Source organism: Myxine glutinosa, chromosome 7, assembly GCF_964187855.1.
Source record: "Myxine glutinosa chromosome 7, kmMyxGlut1.1, whole genome shotgun sequence".
Lineage (NCBI taxonomy): Eukaryota > Metazoa > Chordata > Myxini > Myxiniformes > Myxinidae > Myxine > Myxine glutinosa.
This window is the reverse complement of record NC_136267.1, coordinates 184,901,930-184,927,322: the sequence shown is the minus strand read 5'-3', so window position 1 is coordinate 184,927,322 and position 25,393 is coordinate 184,901,930. Positions and strand designations below refer to the sequence as shown.

At 49.0% G+C, this 25,393-nt stretch overlaps 1 protein-coding gene across 1 annotated transcript in view; it reads left to right on the top strand.

Annotated features, from left to right (window-relative positions):
* The first annotated feature begins 7,448 nt into the window (after window positions 1–7,448).
* Window positions 7,449–25,393, top strand: part of LOC137431891 (voltage-dependent L-type calcium channel subunit beta-1) — a 264,252-nt gene continuing 246,307 nt past the window's right edge. Inside the window, exon 1 of the mRNA XM_078782618.1 lies at window positions 7,449–7,746. Within this exon, the coding sequence (XP_078638744.1) occupies window positions 7,669–7,746 (78 nt within the window). The 5' untranslated portion in view covers window positions 7,449–7,668. The remainder of the gene's footprint in view (window positions 7,747–25,393) is intronic.

Here is a 25,393-nt window from a genome sequence, read left to right as displayed (position 1 = left end):
GTTTCCGACTACGCGGTGGGCGCCGTACACGAGCAGTGGGTTAACGGGGCTTGGCAACCGCTGGCCTTCTTCAGCCGGCAGCTCCGCCCTAACGAGCGCAAATACAGCACGTTCGACCGCGAGCTCCTCAGCCTTTACCTGGCGGTTCGCCACTTCCGCCACCTTTTAGAGGGCCGCCCATTCACGGCGTTTGTGGATCACAAACCCCTGCTCTTCGCCATGGCCAAGGTCTCAGAGCCGTGGTTGGCTCATCAGCAGCGCCACCTCTCCGCCGTGTCCGAATTCACAACGGACATCCGGCACGATTCGCGGGCAAGGACATCGCGGGCAAGGACAATGCTGTGGCCGATTGCCTCTCCTGGTCCGTCGCGGGCGCCGTCCACCTCGGCATGGATTACGCCCGCATGGCGGCCGACCAGGTCTCTGACCCCGCGGTGCAAGCCCTCCGGACAGCGGACACGGGCCTGCGGTTGTCCGACGTCCCCTTCAATGACACAGGCACAGTTCTCCTGTGCGACGTTTCCCTGGGCCAACCTCGTCCCATTGTGCCCGTTTTTTACGCCATCCACGGCCTTTCCCACCCGGGCCGGAAAGCGTCGCAGAAGCTCGTGGCAGCGAAATTCGTCTGGCACGGGCTCCGGAAGGACGTCCGCGACTGGGCCAACGCCTGTGTCGCCTGCCAGCGTGCGAAGGTCCACCGGCACACCCAGGCCCCATTGGCACCATTCGACGTGCCGCGTGGCATTTCGACCATGTCAATGTGGACCTGGTGGGACCCCTTCCCCCCTCGCGGGGCTCCACCCATCTCCTCACGATGGTGGACAGGACCACCAGGTGGCCGGAGGCCGTCCCGCTGACGTCAATGACGTCCGCCGACGTGGCACAGGCCTTCATCGGCACCTGGGTCGCCCGTTTCAGCGCCCCCTCGGACATCTCCTCTGACAGAGGCCCACAGTTCACCTCTGAGCTTTGGGGCGCGGTCGCTCAGACTTTGGGGGTCAAACTTCACCGCACCACGGCCTACCACCCCCAGGCCAACGGCTTGTGTGAGAGGTTTCACCGCTCAATGAAGGCCACTCTCAGGGCCAGCCTCCAGGACGACGGTTGGGCTGACAGGCTCCCGTGGGTGCTATTGGGCCTCCGGACGGCCCCTAAAGAAGACCTCCAGGCTTCTACCGCCGAGCTGGTCTACAGCCAACCACTGCGCGTGCCGGGGGAGTTCATCCCTGACGCCACCAGCCCCTGGTCCGCGGCTCGCCAATGCTCGGTCCTCCAGGAGGCGGCCAGGAGATTTGCCCCGGTGCCCACGTCTCATCATGGCTGTCCTCAACCCCATGTCCCCCCAGCGCTTCACACAGCGGAGTACGTTTTTGTGCGCCACGACGCGCACCAGGGACCACTCTGGCCACCGTACGATGGGCCTTTTCGGGTCTTGAGGAGGGGTGACAAGTCGTTCGTCATCGACATTGGCGGCAAACCGGACCATATCTCCGTGGACCGCCTCAAGTCGGCCCATTTGGACCTCGACCAACCTCCACGGTTGGCCCTTCCTCCACGGCGGGGCCGTCCCCCGTCGACCAAGCCCCACGCCCGACCATCCGCCTCCCACCCCCACACGAATCACCAGGGGTCGTTTCGGCCGGGTCATTAAGGCCCCCCACAAACTGACTCTCCCTGTACAAGTGAATTCTGGGGGGGGGGGGGGGGGGGGACGACGCATGTAGCGGTTACCGGACACAATTCTCTTGTACCGGTGGCCGGTGACGGAATCAGCGGGCGGTCACTCGGGTTGCATACCACGCCCCGTTGAGAGGCGTGGCTTACTGTTTGAATTTGAAAAGATATATTGCCGCTCGGCGTAGCCTCAGTGCATTCGTGCCGAGCTCGGAATAAACACCTCAGTGAAAATCAGCTCGTTGTCGCATCCATATTGTTGGAGTTCGACGTGAGAGCACAGCTCCACAAGTACATCTATAAAATACGTACAATGAAACCACACGTCAGTCTGGACGAGGGTTTGTGATGTTCGATTGCTCGTTCTAGTCAAAAAATCTTTCTTTCTGTATCTTTTATCTTTTCTGTATCTTTTTTTGTATCTTTCTGTACGCACTTCTCAATATGTATACAGTAGTTTATTGTGAACTGGCAGGCTTTATGACAGTAAATATAAATCACTCTTAATATTACGCGCGCTGCTTGTGAGCAAGGAGGAAGCGGACAAGCGGTAACTTGTAAGAGTCTTTATTCAAGAGCTCACTGCAACACTCAGCTGCTCAGGGCTGCGCGCCCGGTGTATATCGTGAGGCCACGCCTCTCTCCCGGGCATGGCCCACCCCCACTTCGTTTGCGGGGTGATGTCACCACGTCAGTGCTTTCGTGTCCGCCACACGCGCCCCCCCAGAATCCCCGCGCACCTGAAGGGTCAGTTTGCAGGGCAAACGGATGACCCGGCCGAAGCGCCCCCTGGCGACTGGCGGCGTCTGGGATGCAGGGATGCCACCTGGGATGCCTCCGGCTGCCCCTGGGATGGGTGCAGGACCGGGGGGCGGCGTGGCGGCGGGGCTGGGCGGTGCCGGGGGTCCGCCCGCAGGGGGGCGGCCCCGACGCGGGGGTCGGGCCACTGGCAGTGGATGGTCCACGTCGAGGTGGGCCGGCTTGAGGCGGTCCACAGAAATGCGGTCAGGAGTACCGCCGATGTCCAGGGTGAAGTGCTTCACCCCGGTCTCCAGCACGCGGAAAGGCCCATCGTACGGGGGCCGCATTGGTGTCCGGTGGGCATCGTGGCGGACGAAGACGTACTCCGCCGTGCGAAGCTCCGGGGCGACGTGCGTCGGTGGGTGCCCGTGGCGTGCCGTTGGCACCGGGGCGAACCTCTGGGCGGTCTCCTGCAGAGCGGAGCGTTGCTGTGCCGCGGACCATGGTGCCATGGAGTCGGGGAGGAACTCGCCCGGCACCCGCAGCGGTTGCCCAAAGACCAACACCGCTGCGGATGCGCGCAGGTCCTCCTTGGGCGCCGTCCGGAGGCCCAGCAGGACCCAGGGGAGCCTGTCGACACAGCCGCTGTCTCGGAGGGTGGCCCGGAGCGCGGCCTTCAATGAGCGGTGAAATCGCTCACACAGGCCATTAGCCTGGGGGTGGTAGGCCGTGGTTCGGTGCAGCCGGACCCCGAGCCCCTGCGCGACCGCCCCCCAGAGCTCCGAGGTGAACTGGGGGCTGCGGTCGGACGAGATGCCTGAGGGGGCGCCGAACCGGGCGACCCAGGTGGCGATGAAAGCCTGCGCGACGTCCGCCGCCATCGTCGACGCCAAGGGCACGGCCTCTGGCCACCGGGTGGTGCGGTCCACCATGGTGAGGACGTGGGTGAAACCCCGCGAGGGGGGCAGAGGTCCCACCAGGTCCACGTGGACGTGGTCAAACCGGCGTTCCGGCACCGTAAACGGGGCCAACGGGGCCTGGGTGTACCGGTGCACCTTGGCGCGCTGGCACGCGAGGCACGTCCTGGCCCAGCCGCGGACGGCCTTCCGGAGGCCATGCCAGACGAACTTGTCGGCGATCAACCTTTGGGAGGCCCTCGCGCCCGGGTGGGACAGGCCGTGGATGGCGTCAAACACCTGGTGCTGCCAGCCCGTGGGCACGATGGGGCGAGGCCGCCCGAGGGAGACGTCGCACAAGAGGGCCGCACCCACGCCGTCGAACGGCACCTCGGTGACGCGGAGGCCCGTGACGGCGGTCCGCAAGGCCTGGACGTCGGGGTCAGCGGCCTGCTCCGCTGCCATCCGGGCATAGTCGATGCCGAGGTGGACTGCGTGGGCGACGGCCCGGGAAAGGCAATCCTCCGTCGGGTTGTCCTTCCCCGCGACGTGCCGGATGTCCGTCGTGTACTCGGACACGGCCGAGAGGTGACGCTGCTGCCGGGCCGACCACGGCTCAGTGACTTTGCCCATCGCGAAGATCAGCGGCTTGTGGTCGACGAAGGCCGTGAATGCACGGCCCTCGAGCAGATGGCGGAAGTGCCTGACCGCCAAGTGAAGCCCGAGCAACTCGCGGTCGAAGGTACTGTAACGGCGTTCGGGTGGGCGAAGCTGCCGGCTAAAGAACGCCAGCAGTTGCCAAGCTCCACGCACCCATTGCTCGTGCACCGCGCCCACCGCGTAGTCCGAGGCATCGGTGGTGAGGGCGATCGGTGCATCGGGCGCCGGGTGCACGAGCATGGTGGCGTTAGCCAAGGCGAGCTTCGCGCCCGTGAACGCCGCGTCCATCTGCTCGGTCCAGGTAACGTCGCCTTTGCCCGGCTTACCTCGGAGAGCTTCGTGCAGGGGGCGCAGGAGCTGGGCGATACGGGGCAGGAACCGATGGTAAAAGTTCACCATGCCCAGGAACTCCTGCAGCCCCCTGATCGTGCGGGGGCGCGGAAACCCCTTCACCGCCTCCACCTTGGCCGGCAGGGGGACGGCTCCGTGCCTGGTGACGCGGTGCCCCAGAAAATCGATTACGGCGACGCCGAACCGGCACTTTGCGGGGTTCACAATCAGGCCATGCTGGCCCAGGCGTTCGAAGAGCGTGTGGAGGTGGTGTAGGTGCTCTTCGCGGGACGCGCTGGCGACGAGGATATCGTCCAGGTAGACGTATACAAAATCCAAGTTGCGCAGGACACTGTCCATCAGCCGCTGGAGCGCCTGAGCCGCATTCTTCAGACCGAAGGGCATCCGCAGGAATTCGAAGAGTCCGAACGGCGTGATGACCGCCGTCTTCGGGACGTCCTCCGGCCTGAAGGGGACCTGATGGTAGCCGCGTATGAGGTCCACCTTCGAGAAGAAGGACATGCCCGCCAAACGGGCGGAAAAGTCCTGAATGTGGGGGACGGGGTAGCGGTCGGGGGTGGTGGCGTCATTGAGACGGCGATAGTCCCCGCACGGTCGCCATCCCCCGCTGGGCTTCGGCACAATGTGCAGCGGCGACGCCCAAGCACTCTCCGAGCGCCGAACGATGCCGAGTCGCTCCAGGGTAGCGAACTCAGCTTTTGCTACCGCCAGCTTCGTCGGCTCGAGGCGGCGTGCCCGGGCGTAGACCGGTGGCCCGACGGTGGGGATGTGATGGGCCACGCTGTGCTTGACGGCCCCCGCCGAGAAGGTTGGCCGCATGAGGGCCGGGAAGCCGGCGAGGAGGCGGGTGAATTCGTCCGCTGCCAGAAGCGTACAGATCAACGTGGCCGGAACCGAACCGTTCGGCAAGCCGCTTGGCAAGCCGCTCGGTGAGCCGCTCGTTGAGCTGCTCGACGAGCTGGGCAGCGCACAAGCGAGTGAGCTGAACGTCTCGGCCTGGACAAGACGTCTGTGCTTTACGTCGACCAGGAGCCCATTAGCGCACAGGAAGTCCGCGCCAAGCAATGCCATGGGCACGTCGGCGGTAACGAATGACCATCGGAAAACCTGCCCTCCGAACCGCAGAGAGGCAGCGTTTTCCGTACGTACGGATGGGCGTCCCGTTTGCGGCAAGCAGCGCGGGGCCCCCGCCCGTGGCGTGCTTGTCCGACATACCAGCAGGAACGACACTCACCTGCGCTCCCGTGTCGCACAGGTAACGGCGCCCGGATAAGGTGTCCGTTATGAACAGCAGGCTGCTCGAACGGCCGGCGCTCATTGCCACTATTGAGCGCCGGCCCGCGCGTTTCCCGACCTGTTGAAGGAGCATGGCGGATGACACTGTCGAGCCTCGTGGCCGAACTTGGCGTGGAACCAGCACCAGGTGGTGGAGCTGGAGGAGTGAGGCTGGCTCTGCCAGGCCGGTGGAGCTGGCGGTTTTCCCCGCGGTGGTGGTTTTCGCCGCGGCGGTGGGCGGGGCGTGGCGGCGGCCACGAGGTGCGTATCAGCATGCTGTGTATGCTGTGGAAGTTGATGCTGTGGATCAGCATCAGCCTCGGGATCCACGAGGTGGGCCGCACCGACTCTCGCCCGCGTGTCCGAAGCCGCGAAGTACCTGTCCGCCTCGGCGGCCAATGCTCGGGGTTCCGTTAGCACGGTCCCGGCCAACGCGAGGCGTACCTGTGCCGGAAGTTGGCGACGGAAAAGCGCCCGGAATAGAGAACCAGGGGCTTCGTCGCCCAACAGTGACAGCATATGGTCCATTCGGACCGACGGGCGCGTGTCGCCGAGCTCGGGGAGATCCAGGAGGCGGTCGGCCCGTGCGTCCTCCGTGAGGCCGAACGTGGCTAGGAGCAGCCGCTTGAGTGCCTCGTACTTGTGGCCGTCCGGTGGGTGGCGAAGGACGGACACAACTCGAGCGGCCGTGCCGGGCCGAGGGAGGCGACGACGTGGCAGTAGCGCATGTCGTCGCCGGTGAGGCGCCGAAGCTGAAACTGGGCTTCGGCTTGGACGAACCAAACTTCGGCCTGGGCCTCCCAAAATTCGGGAAGTTTAACCGACATCGCGTTGTTGGGCATGGCAATGGCGTCGTGTTTGGAAGGATCGCTACGGCAGATCCAACGTCGAGGTCACCAGTAAAGCGCGGCGTTACGCGCGCTGCTTGTGAGCAAGGAGGAAGCGGGCAAGCGGTAACTTGTAAGAGTCTTTATTCAAGAGCTCACTGTAACACTGAGCTGCTCAGGGCTGCGCGCCCCGTGTATATCGTGAGGCCACGCCTCTCTCCCGGGCGTGGCCCACCCCCACTTGGTGTGCGGGGTGATGTCACCACGTCAGTGCTTTCGTGTCCGCCACAATTATTAATATTATTATTATTATTATTATTATATTACCCATTGTTTGTGAATAATTAATTTTGAATAACATACATTATGATGTGTTATATCCTGTATACAGTACGAGATTGCTCGAATGTCATCTTGTAAAGAAACAAAGAAGGGTGCCCATGCTTTTACCCTTTCTAAACTTGTGCACAACATCTGTTGTGGGTAATTTTGCTGAGAAACAAGTGTCTATGAAGCCTGAAGTGGACAGAAAGGAAGGATATTCGAATGAAGAAGAAGGATGGTTGGATGGTAGTTGGAACTGTCTGGATAAAGCCATTCGGTGAATTGTCATTTTGATAACGAGGTTTGGTTGAGGGGGGAGGTTGGTGCCCATAGCTTGTCCTCCCATGATCATTGACCACTGCCAGCACCTGTGTCGTGTGATAGTGACTCGCTGGGATTAGAGGGGAGTGTGGAGGCGCTGAAAAATTGAATGGACATTTGTAGAATGAGGTTTGGAGGATGTCAAAAAGAGAAACATGGGGAGCAAAGAAAATGTAGCGTAGAGATTTTTTGGTCATGAGCGTTGAACACATCAGGATAAACCACAGATATGGGGTGTGAAAGGGGCGGGTTGAGGAGTATGGATGGGCAAGAGGTACTGCGTGGAAGAGAGGGAGGGGGCAGCAGAGGGCGGTTGTTACTTTCATGCCAAGCGACTCTCAAACTGCTTATGCCAGCCAAAGTTTGACGTCTTGACACTATCGACGGCTGCACTCTCACATGTGCACCGGTCCATGCTTCGGGTTATGGACGGATGCTGGGATGTACCACAACTACCGTTCTACATCAATCTCAAGAGTCCAGACAAGTAACTCTTCCTCGGGATTGCTGTGAATCGAGCAGAGGTTGAAGATCTGTGGCCTCACAAATTGAATTCCTCGTCAGTGTGTCGGATCTGCTTGGTTGCATCAGACGTCGGGATGGAGGCAGCCTTGAATGCTTTTGATAGTGTACCGGAGAGTCCTCCTATCCCATACTTCATCCAGCTACATTTCCCGGTGAGCCACATGTTTGCTTCTGTACCACAGATATTTGCTACTGTTAAAGTATTTTGGATCAAACTTGAGACGAAAGTGATGTTTACAGTTTTAGTATCACATTATTGTCTTCTTCAAACTAAAAATGCACCGTTATCCATGAGTACTAATGTCGTCCGGTATGTGGGTAGACAAGCACAAGGCCTTTGGAACAAAATAAATAGGTATCTGTCCAGCCTGTCTACCCCTTACGACTTGATCTCTGACCCACTGACCCCTTACTTCTCGATCTCTGACCTGCTGACCCCTACTTCTTGATCTCTGACCTGCTGACCCCTACTTCTTTATCTCTGACCTGCTGACCCCTACTTCTTGATCTCTGACCTGCTGACCCCTACCTCTTAGGAAGTTGAAGACACCTACACTTTAAAAAGAGACTTTATTAATAATAGAGACTAGAAAATGCAAACAAATCTAAATACGAGAACAGCACTCGGTAGAGAGCATATACCTCCTCTCAGCTGAACAGTTTACGTTTTGCATCCACTGATAGGCCAGATCCAGAACCAGACCTCCAAAATCAAATGTGATTGTTCTTGTCACCTACCTTGACCTACCTTGACCTTTGAACATGGTCATTTTGACGATATATTTCCCATTATCCATCTGTAGGTCATGTTTTTCAACTCATTTGCGTCAAGTTTGACGTCACGGAGCACAAACACTTTTGGATGTATCTGTTTTATGCAAATGACGTCACTGTCACTTTTGCCTTTGACATATATCGTCAAATAACATTGACGGCCTCAAATTTTCAATTTTCGTCATCACAAACAGAGAGGGGTGGAAAACATCACCTGCATTCACCTTTGGTGGCAGAGGTAATAATATGAACTGGGATCTTTGGCATTCCCATCTGAATACTTAAACGATGATGCTGCAATCCCAGGTCTAAACCCCCAGGAAGGCATTCGACATTGTTTCACACTAACCTTCAGTTGGAATTCTGTCGGGAAGTCGAACAACAGGAACACAACACCTTTACAATACCTGTCAATGTTCCTTCAACGTATTTCTGCTTTTTAAACGCATTTTGTCTGCTCGGCCTACACTAATGTGGATTTGTCTATTGATGTCCTAATTAATGTAAAGATATCATGTTGTCTGCTGATATTAATTTGTCCAGCATATTAGATTTGTACAAGCTCCTCTATGAGCCTTACTCCCAGATCACGTGTTTAAAAAGTCCTGAATACAAGTGAAATTATCTGCATGAAAATTCAAAAAGTGGTTGTAAGAGAGTGTTGTAGTTGTATTATATTCAGTACTGTAGTTGTATACTTTGGCAACTCTTGTGATCTTTTTTCATTGTAATGTTATTTACGTTCAGCAATCAAATTTATAAATCATAAAGGATCAGGTACTTTGATATAAATTACAAAACAAAACAAGAAAAAGAGCAATCGGATTGCAAACCCTCGCCAGGATGTATTTTCGGTGGTTTTTAAGGCTTTTGTGTTAAAACAAATATGGCGGCCGAATCACATGACCGACGACGTCATCATTATTTTTTTCTAAACTAATTTATTCCTAGATTATACTCAAGAAATTTCATCTTCATCAGATGAAGTTTTGTACTTGTGGAATTATGACGTCATAATGGAGGCACCTATGACATCATCATTAACATATTTTATTCCCCATGGAGAGTTCTTTGCAATGAGCCATATCTCCATTTTTTTATTCAGCACTTTCCGAGATATAGAGGTGCAAATTTTTTCGATTTTTCCAAGATGGCGGCCGAACCACGTGACCTATGACGTCATAATTATCATTAAAAGAATTATACAGGTGATGTTGCACCTATGGTGAAAATTTCCTGTCAATCGAATCAACAGTTGCAGAGAAAATCATATTTATTCTGTGCGGACAAACAGACAAACAAACAGACAGACAAACAAACAAACAAACAGACAAACAGACAAACAAACAGACAAACAGACAAAGAAACAGACAAACAGACAAACGGACTCAAATGCAATACCTTCTCCTCTGGCGAAGGTAACTAGAACGAGTGAAAATGATGACATGTGGATAATTTGGTAAGGTGTGTTCCACTGCTGGTGTCAAGGCAGGTGTTGGCCTAATGGTTTAATAAGGTGGTTGGTTTGAAATCTTACTGTCCTCAGTTTGAGCCCCTGTTAATAGCCGTTGAATAAACACCAGGTGGGTTGACTCAGCCTGTTCATACTTCCAAGGTAAACAAAATGAGTACCAGCTGACCGCGGCATCAGTCAGCCACGCCCCCAGAAAATGATGCAACCAGCAGTCACGGGCTGCAGCCAAACCACCACGACAGGTGTCGACCACTACCTATCCATGTTTTCAAAAGTTTCCCCGAAGTTATGATCCTTGATCATTGATTAGAAGAAACACCTTCGTGATCTAAGTCTCATATTGAAGTTTGTAAATTTACCATGTAGAGGTAAATACGTCATAATGGAGGACAAAGTACATTGACATTAATTACAAGGAAATTATAAACAATAAGCAAAAATAATTGTATTTAGACGAATTTGGTAAGCTGAGTCCCCTGATGGTCCTAATTCCTACCTGTCCATGTTTTCAAAAGTTTGACCTTTTTCTGATCCCACTTGATCAGTGATGGAGGAAAATAACATTGAGGAGGACAGGTGAGAAGTTGGTGATAATGGAAGAGTGGAAGGTGAAGTGTTGCAGGACCAGTGGATTCTCGGCTCGTACATGATGTAACCAACCGTAATAAACCAAAATCATGTTTTAGCTTGTGATGGAAGCAACCATACCTGCTGTGGAGGTAAAACCTTTTTACAATGTCGAGGCTCATGTAACAGCAAAACAGCAGTGTATGAGGGGGCTTCAACGGACAAAATTCAAATGGGAAAAGATGGACATTGGATGTCTGCAAAGGAAAACTTGTGTCTTGGTTTGTCCAATGTTTTAAAATCAAACTGTGGAACTTCCAGAACACAAGAAAACATGAAAACCACTTTTGATCCTGTAATTCAGTTGTTGAAGAAAAGGAAGGTGTAGAGAGTGAGAATTAATTAAATAGGATTGTACGAGGGTGAGGAAGGCCACTGTCACCTGCAGCACGAATATTCATATTTACTGACCAGGTGTGATGCCTTTTATGATTGGTAATCCTATAAATATAATGAACATTTTGTCATGTTTGCAACAGATGTTTGAAGTTTATTGGGATTAACATTAGAAAACTAGAACGGTACGCGGTAGAGCGTATACCTCCGCCAGGTGAACAGTTTACGTTTTGTATCCCACAGATAGGCCTGATCTGGATTCGGACCTGAACCAAAATATAATCAGCTTCTACCTGTTGCCCAATCAAACACCTAGTTTTGTCATACGTCGGCCATAACTTTTTAATATATCGTTTTTTGCCCTCAATGGTGAAGAATTACTTTGGAGTTTAAAAACTGGCACGGTCTTCAAGCAGCCATCAATCATCTGGACTGGTCTCTCATCTCTACCACCTCTGACATCAACTCATCCTGGGAATTCTTCCAAAGTAAATTGCTCTCGCTCATGCACAGATTTATCCCATCTCGTCTTCAGTTGTCGTACCCTTCCTCCCATCCATGGTACACGGAATCTTGTGGTGAGGCAGTTGCCCAGAAACAACTTGCCTTCGTCTCCTGGAAAGCAAATCCAACGGAAGGAAATCTCATTTCCTTTCACAAAGCCCGAAACAAGTGTGTGTCCACCCTCAGGAGAGCCAGGAAACAATATCTCACCATTCTCAAGACCGAACTCTCTTATCTGTCTCCCTCTTCCAAATCCTGGTGGCGTCTGGTCAAATCTGTTTCTGGTGTTTGTTCCCCCTCCATCCCCTCCCTTACCTCAAACGGCTACACAGCTGACTCCGCACGTGAAAAAGCTGAATGCCTCAACTCTGTGTTTGCCTCTAAATCTTGTGTCCCAAACCCATACCTCTCTGTACCCACCGTACCCAGTCGTACCCAGCTGCTCCTGGACTCCGTGTCCTTTCCTCCTGCCAAGGTGGAAAAGTTTCTGTCAACCCTCGACTCTGATTCTGCAACTGGTCCTGAGGGCATCAGCCCACAGGTCCTAAAATCCTGTTCTTCCGCTCTTTCACTCCCTCTCTCTGTTCTCTTCACCCTCTCTTTTGGTCAAGGTCATCTGCCATCTGCTTGGAAATCAGCCAACATCACCGCTTTGCACAAAAAAGGTGCAAAAACAGATCCCAGCAACTACAGACCAATCAGCCATCTCCCAATTATCAGCAAAGTCATGGAATCCATCATTGCTTTGGATATGAAATCTTTCCTCTTCTCCAATGGCTTGATCTCTGATCATCAATTTGGTTTCAGACCTGGACATGCTGCTTCTGCTTTCTCAACAATGGATGGAGGTCCTCAATGCCAAACAGGACATTAGAGCTGGCTTCCTCGACATATCACGTGCCTTCGATACGGTCTGGCACCCTTCTCTACTCACCAAACTCTCCTTCTTTGGTATCCATGGAAATCTCCACGCATGGCTGGCGGACTTCCTCTCTAGTCATAGTCAACGTGTGCTCTCAAATGTTGTGTTTATGTGCTTCCCCTTCTCTCCCCATCTTGTCTACCGCTCCCCTTTTATATACTTTGTTTGTTTGTCTGTTTGATTTGTTTGTGTGATAAATGTTAGCTCTTTCACGAGCCTCGATTATGTATACAAAAAAAGAAAAAAAAGATGAGCGAATCCAGATCCAAATATTCACCAAAAATAAATCAATTCTTCCTTGTGACATACCCAACCTGTCCACCAAAGTTTGTCCGAATTCGTCCACAACTTTCCAGGTACCGTGCCATATATCATTTTTTGCCCCATCTCTCAACGGTGAATAAACACGTATAGATTTTTTTAATTCACCGATCCAGATCTGAATTCGGATCTTCACCAAAATCGAATCATTTCTTCCTTGTGACATATCCAACCTGTCCACCAAATTTTGTCCGAATTCGTCCACAACTTTCCAGGTATCGTGCTATATATCGTTTTTTGCCCCATTTCTCAATGGTGAAGAAACTCTCCATCTGTTATCTTTCCCCATCCAAAACCTTGATCTTTTCTACCCCCGTCAATTCACCCCAGATCCACTTTTTTGAAATACCGACTTCTTTCCTGGAAGTCCTAGCAGTGTCCATGTGTTTTTTGAACTCTCCCCACACCCCTTCCCATTCCCCACCCCCCACGCCCTCCCCCTCCCATAAATCTCCCGATGTCCCTGCTCTCCATTTTGTCTCTCGCTCCCTTTATCATATGTTTTATGTCAGTTTGTATTTTTGTGATCAATGTTAGCTCTTACACGAGCCTCAACCTTGTATACAAAAAAATAATAAAAAAACATAGATTTTTTAAATTCACTGATCCAGATCCGAATTCGGATCTTCATCAAAATCGAATCATTTCTTCCTTCTCACATACCCAACCTGCCCACCAAATTTTGTCCGAATCTGTCCACAACCTTATGAGATTTCCTTTTTACAAACAAACAGACAGACAAACACAAAGAGGGGAAAACACAACCTCCACCCACCTTTGGTAGCGGAGGTAATTAACACCTGGTTTGTTTTGTTACATATCTCAGGCTTGTGATGGAGGTTACACATATTTCACTCCAGTAGAAAATCCAACCCAAACTCACACCTTCGATGGTCCCTTTCAATGATTACCTATGAATTTCAGAACACTGCAATGATCACCTTGTGTAAAGTATTGCTCAAGTGGCATGGTCTGGCCCCCCTCATCCATGGCCTCATCTATGGCTGCTGCCTCATGGTCTGGCCCCCCTCATCCATGGCCTCATGTATGGCTGCTGCCTCATGGTCTGGCCCCCCTCATCCATGGCCTCATCTATGGCTGCTGCCTCATGGTCTGGCCCCCCTCGTCCATGGCCTCATGTATGGCTGCTGCCTCATGGTCTGGCCCCCCTCATCCATGGCCTCATCTATGGCTGCTCCCTCATGGTCTGGCCCCCCTCATCCATGGCCTCATCTATGGCTGCTGCTTCATGGTCTGGGCCCCCCTCGCCCTCATCCATGGCCTCATCTATGGCTGCTGCCCCATGGTCTGGCCCCCCTCATCTATGGCTGCTGCCTCATGGTCTGGCACCCCTCATCCATGGCTGCTGCCCCATGGTCTGGCCCCCCTCATCCATGGCCTCATCCATGGCTGCTGCCCACAGGGCACAGGGCTCGGGTTTCCCTGATCGCACGGAAAAGCACCTGCCATGACAGAGCTCCAGTTTCAGCTGGCATGGCATGTAGGACATATTTTTAATGGGTGCAACGTGAGTCACTTTGCTAGGCCAAGAACACAGCAAAGCAACCACAACGTTAGTTGTAATCCCACCGATGGGTTGTAGGTGTTGTAGTCAGGTGCCAAACCACCTGCCGATGTGACATTTGTCCCACATACATCGCTATGTGAGGCCATGTTAGAACATTAGCCAAGCATGTCACAGACAAACACCACCGGTCCTTAAGCTCGTAAGCCACATCACGTGGAAGGTTATCATAAAGACAAATGTATCGGTGTCGTTGATAGAAAGTACAAATGCTCAACACCTGGTGAACAATCTTCGACATCTCTGATAGACGTATAAACCGTTACCTGCGTTAACAACTTCATAAAATCTGCAGCTATGAACATCAATCCTACATTTATAGACTTGTTTGCTCAACTGTGGTTAAAAGAAATACATTGCATCCATTTTGGCAGATGTAAAGGGACCGACCAAGTTTGGCAAGTTTTATATTTCTTCCTTGGATTTAGATGAGAATGTCAAAAAGTTTTGTTTTTGGCGCAAAAAAAATAACAAGTTATAATTCGTTTAAAATGTTAACTATTGGTTTAATAAGTATACTAATAGCTCCTCTGAAATGATTGCACTTCTCTGAAAAGCCCCACTATCATCACCTGACCTACACCTGATTAAATAACGTGACTAATTTAGGACATGCAGTTGAACATGCACAGCATTCCAATAACCAGCTGTAATGAACAGTTGCGCATGATTGACATAATCTACCGTATAAAACCCCAATGTCTGTTTGTGTGTTTGTACAGATGTCTGTCCCCCTTCATAAGGGTAGGTTTTACATACCAATCTTTTAACATTAATGTGTGTTCACTACGGTCTATTTTTTGAGGATAAAACAAACTCTAAAAACATTTTCCATGAAAGACTAATTATGTCTCTTCTATTGGAATTGTAGACGGTGGCTTGGAAACGGAGCCTCAAGGGCGGTGTACGGAAAAGTTTTTTAAAATCACAATAAATACAAGGAACAGGGAGGTGAAATTCTCTGCACGTGACGTGCAACACACGCAGAGTAAAACGAGTGTTCATTTACGTCCACACGATGTCTAATAAATAAAGGAGATATAAGCACACCTGACGCTAGGCCGAGGCTTCAGACTTTGGCACGCTCACGAGGCTGCACCATCGAATAAACTGTTCCAACCCGCCATTTTTACTAGTTTGCAACAATGCACCAGATGTTCATTTGTTTTTCCAAGATAGTTTGTTTATAGTAGGAATAAGATATAATAACAATAATCTCTCTACAACTACTTCATTAACGACCGCAATTATTCCCACATTCTTGTAGGGTCGGGAAAGCTTTTCGGCCTAGTTTTTCAGATGGCAGGAATTTGGCCACAGGGCCGACTATGGCCTACTCTTCGTCAAAGATCAATAACGTCCACCGGCTGATGCTGGCGGTCGAAACATCCAGCTTAATGTCCATTTGAATGACGGCACACTTTGCATTGCAACATTCCACCTGCAAGCGCACCGAGCTGCCAGGTACCTCTGCACCATCTTGCCGGCCTATAACAATAACAATGATTATAATAATACGCTTTTTATTAAGCACTTTTTGTGAGCATAGCACTGAGATCAAAGTTGGGGCCTTCAGAACAACTGCCGTTTGTAAAAGGCATGCATCCGTAATTTGAAAGTCGAGCTTTGTGTTTACACTTTAGATGGAAACACACAAGGGGAACACCAAGCAGGTAAATACAAAATTCGGGTTGAAGCACAAATCGAAACTAGATGGTATTCATAGAATACTTACCCCGCACAGTCTTGAGGAGGTCTTGCTGCGAACCAACTCTTCTGTTTTTTTAAGGTGTTTTTCTTCTTTGATCCAATATGGCTGCCAGACAAGTGACCGATAACGTCACTTTTATCAAACTATATTTCCCATGGGTAGTTGATCAATTAGTTAAAGTTTCACATTGATTGCTTAAGAGGTTTCAGAAGATGATTTTCAAAGATATTCCCTTAGATCCAATATGGCTGCCCAACCATGTGACCTATGACCTCATACATTTACACAAGCTCCAACTAGGTATGGGATAAGGTGTGTGAAGTTTTGTGTTGATCAGATAAGGCTAATTTTTCTATGCAAGATGTCGGCCGTACCACATGACCTACGATGTCATCATTTTCACACTATATGCCTCAATGGAGTTTGATGATATTTGGAAAGTTTCACTTCGATAGATTCAGCTGTTTCAGATAAATATATATATAATTTTTCCTTTGATCCAACATGGCTTCCAAACCATGTGAGCTATGATTTATTCGTGAACACCAAAGTATCCTCAAGGATTGGGGAACAAGTGAGTAAAGGTTCCCCTCGATCTGAGCAGCCATTCTGAAGAAGAATATTTTAAAATGTTTCAGGTTAAATCCAATATGGCTGCAAGACCATGTGACCTGTGATGTATTCATAAACACCCTATATTCTCCAAGGCTAGTAGATCATGTGCATGAGGTTTCGCATCAATCTGGTCAGCCGTTTTGGAGAAGAATAATTTTTAAATTGTTTTTTAATATCAATCCAACATGGCTGCCAAACCACGCGTGACTGCCATGTCATCAATTTAATTCTGTCAACCAAATTATTTCAACATTACCCTTAAAATTTTTTAATACTGATCGGATCAAGTGGTGCACTTGTCAAATTATGACGTCATAATGAAGGCACCGATGACATCATCATTAACATATATTATTCCCCATGGGGAGTGCTTGACAATCAGCCATGTTTCCATTTTTTCCATTGAGCGGTTTCAGAGATATTGTGGTGCAAAGTTTTTTGGTTTTTCCAAGATGGCGCCTGTATCACATGACGCCTGCACCACATTTTGTATCAATTGGACAACGGTTGCCGAGAGAACAGATTTTTAAAATGCAGACACGTACATATGTACGACATGCATACATATGCATATACGTATGCAACCGATCACTTAACCCCGCTTTCACTTCACGAGCGCAGGGTAATAAACTAGCTTGGATTGGTTCGCTATGCTTGCCTCACCACACATCGCTACAGAGGCACAGGCTTGTTTTAACTGAGGATCAGACCGTGCATGACGTCATAAATATGTTGATAAGTTATTGAAAGGATCCGACCGTGACTCACCATTCTAAATTCCCTATAATGAAATTTACTTCTGTGATGGTGTCAAGGGAGAAGAGGGGATGGCGGGGAGTGGCAATATCCATTATCGCAAGTCATAAAACTCTTTGGGGTGGGGGCAGTGGCCTAGTGATGGTTTGTGGTACTCCAGCGAAGATAAAAAATATCGCCCCCTGCAGGCACTGGCATAGTCAGGAATTCCTATTGGGGGAGCCATATGAAAGATGGAGCCCTAGAATCTGTTCAAAATCACAATAGATTTAGATATGATCTCCTGAGATTATTAGGGTAATTAACTACAAAGAATCCGGAAGAATTCCTATGTTTCTAAACACGCGCCATGTTAAGGTGTATTGTGGCGGTTATCACACTTTATGTCTATAATCCTTGTCTTGGTTTCAAAAAGTGTGTCTTTAATTCACGTAAAAACTGAAAAAGAAAAATACAGCCATTCAGTACATGCCGCTAATTTTGGCGGCATAACGAACTTGCTATATGATTTACACAAAACCTACTACGATACATTTGCATTCACACAATACAATAATTTGCCTAAAGTTACTTCAAGAGGTTCAACAATAAATTGAGATTCAGCTTACCTCTATCCAAGGGTCGGGTATTAAAGAGAAAACATCAAAAATGGAGCCGATCAATTCTTTCGCTCGTCGCGGGCAAAACGGTATGGCGGGGAAAATGCGGAAGTGCAAGAATGCTAATACAGCGCCCAACCACCACAGGAAGTCATCACAAAACTTGCATAAACAACAGCTACATGTCTCCTCTGATTTGACATTTCAAATTATCTTTAAACAATCAATAAACCCAAATCTACCAGTTACAATGATGCAATAAATGCAATTACCCCCAAATGAAGTATTCAAAATTATCATCAACTGAAAACAAGCAAACAGAGAAACACTGACTTATTGAAGCGAGATAATCCAACATGTATCGACATTGTTCAATAGTCCATTAGAGGTTTGGCTCCTCGTCAGGGGATTCCCGGTGCTACAACAACACAATATTGTGGATGGGCTCTCGAATACAGATTTTACAACTTGGCTCTTGACCTTCCGGGTATATCCATCTTGTCCAGGGTAAGCCTCGATTACACGAGCCAACGGCCATTGGCATCTTGGTAGTGAGTCATCCACAATCATGACAATATCATCTTTAATGAGGCTCCTCTGGGGCTTTGTCCACTTTTTTCATTCTTGCAGGGTCGGTAGAAACTCAGACTTCCACAGTGCCCAAAAGTCATTGGCCAGGTACTGCACACGACGCCATCTTCGACGACAATATAGGTCTTGGCGAACAAACACGCCTGGTGGAGGAAGAACCACCTTGGATTTCAGCGTCAGCAGCTGACTCGGTGTCATTGGTTTCGGAGAATCTGGGGACCTCATGTCGACGTAAGTGCCGGCTATTCACGATGGCCTCTGCCTCCATCATGAGAGTTCTCAACAGCTCGTCATCCAACTGCTGTCCATGCTGCTGTAGGAGAACCGATAGAGCGTTTCTGGTAGAGCGATTCATCCTTTCCCATGTTCCTCCCATGTGACTGGCATGGGGAACATTCATATTGAAAACAACCCAGTCACAATTGTTCTTGAGTAACTCTTGCAAAATTTTCGTATTGTCCATTTCAGCCAGGGTGGCATTCAATTCGCTCTTGCCTCCAATGAAATTGGTGCCCCTGTCTGATCGAAGCTGTCTGATGGGGCCCCTCCTGCAGATGAATCTTCGATAAGCGTTAATAAAGGAGTCTGTGCTCATGGAGTTGGAGGTCTCAATATGAATGGCGCGTGATGCCATGCAAGTGAAGATTACTCCCCATCGTTTGAGTTCCTTTCGTCCTTCTTTGATGATAAATGGGCCAAAGTAGTCGACGGCACTGCACGTGAAAGGTGGAGCGGGATCCAGTCTGTCTTGTGGTAGGTCAGACATCTTTTGCCCACATGGAGCACCTCGATGTTTCCGGCATGTCACACATCTTAACACATGCATTGTCACAGCGGCTCTGGCTCCAACTATCCAAAATCCAGCTTGACGAATTCCATTCAATGTCATGCCACGACCAGAGTGACCACTCTCAACATGATAAATGGTCGATGATGATGCTACTGATATGGCTGTGACGTGGAAGCAGAATAGGATGTTTGACATCCCTTGGCACCGCTGCTCTCTTAATGCATCCACCAACTCTCAATATTCTGGTTTTATCCATAAATGGGGCAAGCGTGCATAGCGGGCTCCTCTTGCTGACTGACTGGTATCTGCATTGATTCCCATTACTAGAATCATGGCTAGATCCAGATCTGCTCAGAATATAGATTTCCTTGGGGAAAGCCTGAGCCTGCACCAGTCTCACAATCATTTCTTCTGCCTGTTGCATTTCAGCCAAAGAAACAGGAGCATACGTCTTCATCCTGTCATCGAGCAGCACCTGGCGGTTAACAGGAATTCTGGACGGCATCTTCACGCTTTGATTTCTAAGTTTTTCACTAAAGCGAAGACACACTGCTATGGCTCTCTTGAGGCAAAACCAGCTGGAGAAACGCTGAAATCTATCTATCAGACTCGTAGAGCCAGCGGGTGCGGCCTGGACACTGAACGCTGATACGCTCTTCACCTCGGGCTCATCCTTTGTCAGCTGGACACATTCATCGGCAGGTGGTGGGATATCAGTCGTTGAAAGGAATTCTGGACCAGTCCACCATAACTTACTGTCAATCAATTCTTGGGCTGACAGACCACGGGAAGCGAGATCAGCTGGGTTGCTGTTGGTGTCAATATATCTCCAGTCCTGTGGCGAAGTGTAGTTTCGTATATTCTGCACACGATTGGCAACAAAGATATAGAACCGTCTACTTTCATTGGAGATATACCCAAGTACCACTTTGCTGCCAGTACAGAAGAACTGAGTGATGTTATTGTATTCCAATTCCTTCAGGTGAAAGCTTCTCACTTTCACAGAGATGACAGCCACTGTAAGCTCTAGTCTAGGTACTGTGACCAGTTTCGATTGAGTCACTCGCGATTTCCCCATAACCAGTGTTGAGCTCACTCTACCGTTTGCATCTGTCAGTCGAAGATAACTGCACTGACCATAGCCATCGAAGCTGGCATCAGAGAAGTGGTGTAGTTCTGCTAATTTTACATCATCAAAGCCCTTTGGCTTGTAGCATCGGGGAATCTCAACTAAAGACAAGTGACGAATATCACGTCTCCATTTCTCCCACTGGGCTTTGGTGCTTTCAGAGACTGGATCGTCCCAGTCACGTCTTTCACAGCTCAGCTCTTGGAGAATGAGTTTTCCCACAAGCAGGAAAGGGGCAACAAGACGAAGGGGGTCAAATATGGAGCTGACTGAGACAGAATTCCACGGCGAGTGAGAGGTTTATCTTGGAGTTCAACTCAAAATTGGAAAGTGTCAGATTGAACCAACCACTGTACTCCGAGAGTGCGCTCCATAGGCAAATCTTCTGGAAACATGTCAATGTTCTGAACGTCCTTGGCACGCTCAGAAGTGGGGATTGCCTTCAGAACATCTTTGTCATTTGAGATGTACTTGTGGCGATGGAAACCTCCCTTCTCACATAGCCGCCTGCTGTCTTCTATCAGTTGTCGGGCTTCAGCACTTGATGCTACCGACTTCAACCCGTCATCAACATAGAAGTCCTTCTTGATGAAATCTGCAGCTTTCTTTCCACAACTCTTCTCAAATGAATCGGCAGCAGACTTGAGTGCAAAGTTTGCACATCCTGGTGAGGAGGTTGCACCAAAGAGGTGGACAGTCATACGATACACCACTGGTGGATTGTCCAGTTGGCAGTCTTCCCACCATAAGAATCTCAGTAGATTACGGTCCTTCTCATCGACACCGACTTGATGAAATATGGCCTCAATATTACAAGTGAAGGCCACATATTCCTTGCGGAAGCGGCACAAAACACCAACTAGATTATTGGTCATATCAGGGCTTTGCAGTAGGTGTCTGTTGAGCACTTCCCCTTCATACTCTGTATTGCAATCAAAGACGATCCTTATCCTCCCAGGCTTCTTTGGGTGATATACACCATGGTGGGGTATGTACCACACATATCCATTGTCGAGAGCAAGCTCACTCTCAGGGACCCTCTCAGCATAGCCCTTGTCAATCATGTCCTTAATGGCGACAGTGTAGTCATCCCGATATCCAGGGCATCTGATCATTTTTGCCTTCAACTTGTTAAGTCGTCTCACTGCCATCAGTTTATTGTTTGGAAGTTGGATCTTATCTGTCTTTAGAGGTAGTGGCATTTCAAAATGGCCATCGTCCTTTGAGTGGATTCCTTCTTGCATTTTTTGGAGGAATCTTCTATCTTCGACAGACACCTTCTCATCCGCGGCCCTTTCACTAAAGTCCAACTTAAACATCTTGCTGACCTGGATGGGAGTTATCTCCTTCACTTGGGTACGAAAGGCAAAATTACACTGTCTCTCATGTGATTAGGTTGCAAATCCACTGGCATGGTTGTTGTCACTTGTATCTTCACAATGCATCATTCCAACGACACCCCATCCTAGTGCAGTGCTTACCTCATAGGGGTCTTCTTCATTACCGTGCACCACATCTCTGGGTCTGATAGCACGTGAACAGTTACAACCAATTAGAAGTCCAATTTCTGTGTCCTTTAGATAGGGAGGGAGCAAGTTTGCAACTCCTTTCAAGTGCGACCACCATCTAACTGTACCTGACCTCGGAATCTGGCTATGATTAGCATTAATCGACTGTCTCGAGTAGGTACCTGGCAATGGTATCTCCTTGTTCTCATTCAATCCCTTGATGACAAGACCATGTATTTTCTTGGACGACACTGTACCTTTGCCCAGTATTGTAGACAAATTTAGTTTAACTGCTTCTCCATCCACTTCGAGCTTGTCCAGAACAGAGTCTGAAACAAAGCAAGAATCAGCATGTTCGTCGAGTACGGCATACACATTCACATTGTTCTGCGGATTGTCTTGATGGTGAAGCAAAACACGGACAATGAGAGTATGAAAACAGTTCTGAGCAACATCGCAAGTCTGGACACGATGTGCAGTGGTGATCTGGACTTTGGTCTCCTCGTCATCACGGATGTCCTTTGTTTCTTTCTCAGGTGTTGACTGTGAATCGTCATGGAGCAGTGTGGGGTGAGAGCATCCACAGGTGGAGCACTGCTTCTTATGTTTGCATTCGCGTCGTCTGTGACCCCATCTCATACATCCAAAACACAGGCCTCTTTTCTTGAGATAGTTTTCTTAAGCAGTTCAGTCTGTCTTTTAAGCTCGAGACGTGACAGCTCCATGTGTTCAATCAGTCTTCTGTTGTCAAGTTCCAGTTCATGCATGCGATTGACAGCAGCAGAGCGAGCACCGAGTTCAGCTCTTTTCTGTTCTTCTTCAAGGCGTAAAAGTTCAGCATTGGAGCATAGAGAGCGTGAACTGACTCTTGAAGCATTGGACTTATGAGATCTCTTGCGTACTATTGAGGCAGTGTCACCAAGCTGAAGATCATCTGTGGCCTCGGGCTGCAACCGTTTAGTGAAGAATTCCTCCACAGTGGCCTGGAAAGCTTTAAGATTCATGGCCTTCTTGCTAAAAGTCTGGGTTTGCTGAGTTTGCTCTTCTTCATCAAGGAGGCCAAAAAGTTCCCCTTCAGCATTCGAAACTCAGCATACTGCAAAACCCAATCTTTATACTCTTCGTCTACCAGGTGGGCAGTTCCACCAGATTCTATCACACACATGATCTGTGGCATCTTTTGACAAAGTTCTTTATAGAGTCGTTCATAGACACAATGCCTTTTTTCTCGTAGTAAATCCATACCTTTCTCTGTAAGCTTGATTTCTCTTCTGGTTCGACTCTTCGATCCAAAGGTGTTCCTCTCAGTCATGGCAAATCCCAAGAAGAGTTTTTACTTTGGCGGTTATCACACTTTATGTCTATAATCCTCAGAGGTCACGAGACTTGTCTTGGTTTCAAAAAACGTGTCTTTAATTCACGTAAAAACTGAAAAAGAAGAATACAGCTATTAAGTCCATGCCGTTAATGATGGCGGCACAACGAACTTGCTATATGATTTACACAAAACCTACTACGATACATTTGCATCCACACAATACAATACTTTACCTAAAGTTACTTCAAGAGGTTCAACAATAAATTGAGATTCAGCTTACCTCTATCCAAGGGTCGGGTATTAAAGAGACAAGAGAAAAATGACCACAGTGTGGTCACCAGCTGCGACGTGTAGAATCATGAGGATATCCATTGCAATATGCGCTACCAAATTCGACCAGGCATTAAATTATACGCATGCACACAGTGTGGTCACCGGCTGCAACGTGCAGAATCATGAGGATATCCGTTGCAATATGCGCTACCAAATTCGACCAGTCATTAAATTATATGCATGCACACAGTGTGGTCACCGGCTGCGACGTGTAGAATCATGAGGATATCCGTTGCAATATGCGCTACCAAATTCGACCAGTCGTTAAATTATATGCATGCACACAGTGTGGTCACCGGCTGCGACGTGTAGAATCATGAGGATATCCGTTGCAATATGCGCTACCAAATTCGACCAGTCGTTAAATTGTACGCATGCACACAGTGTGGTCACTGGCTGCGACGTGCAGAATCATGAGGATATCCGTTGCAATATGCGCTACCAAATTCGACCAGTCATTAAATTATACGCATGCACACAGTGTGGTCACCAGCTGCGACGTGTAGAATCTTGAGGATATCCATTGCAATATGTGCCACCAAATTCGACCAGTCGTTAAAGTGTATGCATGCACACAGTGTTGTCACCAGCTGCGACGTGCAGAATCATGAGGATATCCGTTGCAATATGCGCTACCAAATTCGACCAGTCATTAAATTGTATGCATGCACACAGTGTGGTCACCGGCTGCGACGTGCAGAATCATGAGGATATCCGTTGCAATATGCGCTATGCGCTACCAAATTCGACCAGTCGTTAAATTATACGCATGCACACAGTGTGGTCACCAGCTGCGATGTGCAGAATCATGAGGATATCCGTTGCAATATGCGCTACCAAATTCGACCTGTCATTAAATTGTACGCATGCACACAGTGTGGTCACCAGCTGCGACGTGTAGAATCTTGAGGATATCCGTTGCAATATGCGCTACCAAATTCGACCAGTCATTAAATTATACGCATGCACACAGTGTGGTCACCAGCTGCGACGTGTAGAATCATGAGGATATCCGTTGCAATACGCGCTACCAAATTCGACCAGTCATTAAATTATACGCATGCACACAGTGTGGTCACCGGCTGCGACGTGTAGAATCATGAGGATATCCGTTGCAATATGCAATATGCGCTACCAAATTCGACCAGTCATTAAATTATACGCATGCACTGGCGTCTTCTTGTCTTTCAGTTCTGGTCTTGTCCTTTGTTTTGCGACGCAACATGCTTCAACTGATTACATATAATGTATGGACGTGAATGTTATTTCTGTTAATGTTAATTCATTAATGTTATTTATTAATGTTAATTCTGGGTGGCAGAGGGATAATCTGAAAGGGGCTTGGTCGGTAGGGGAAGTCCGAGTGTATGCGCATGCGCTATTCAATAATTACACCTAATTTGTGTCAGGTTCTGTGAAACGAGATTGATATGAAAACATTCATGTTGTCTTTGTTGCCAAATTTATTCTGGTTTCTTCAAACAAATCGCGATTTTAGTCCGCGATGTTCTTACCTCATACCAACGCACGTCCGAGTGTATGCGCATGCGCTATTCAAAAATGCACCCCAACAACAAGAACAACAACGCGGTCGTCTCATAGAGCTGCTCGTCGCAGCTAAAAACATCGAAAATGGAGCCGATCAATTCTTTCGTTCGTCGCGGGCAAAACGGTATGGCAGGAAGAATGCGGAAGTGCCAGAATGCTCATACAGCGCCCAGCCACCACAGGACGTCATTATAATAATACTTGCTTAAACAACAGTTACATGTATAGAGCAGTTTAATAGGTCCTTCCATGGTATCCCTATTGCAAAATAAATAACAAAAAGAAATGATAACATTGCAACAAATCATTTTTTAATACCTGTACTAATAATATTAAGAACAATAATAATATTTGTATC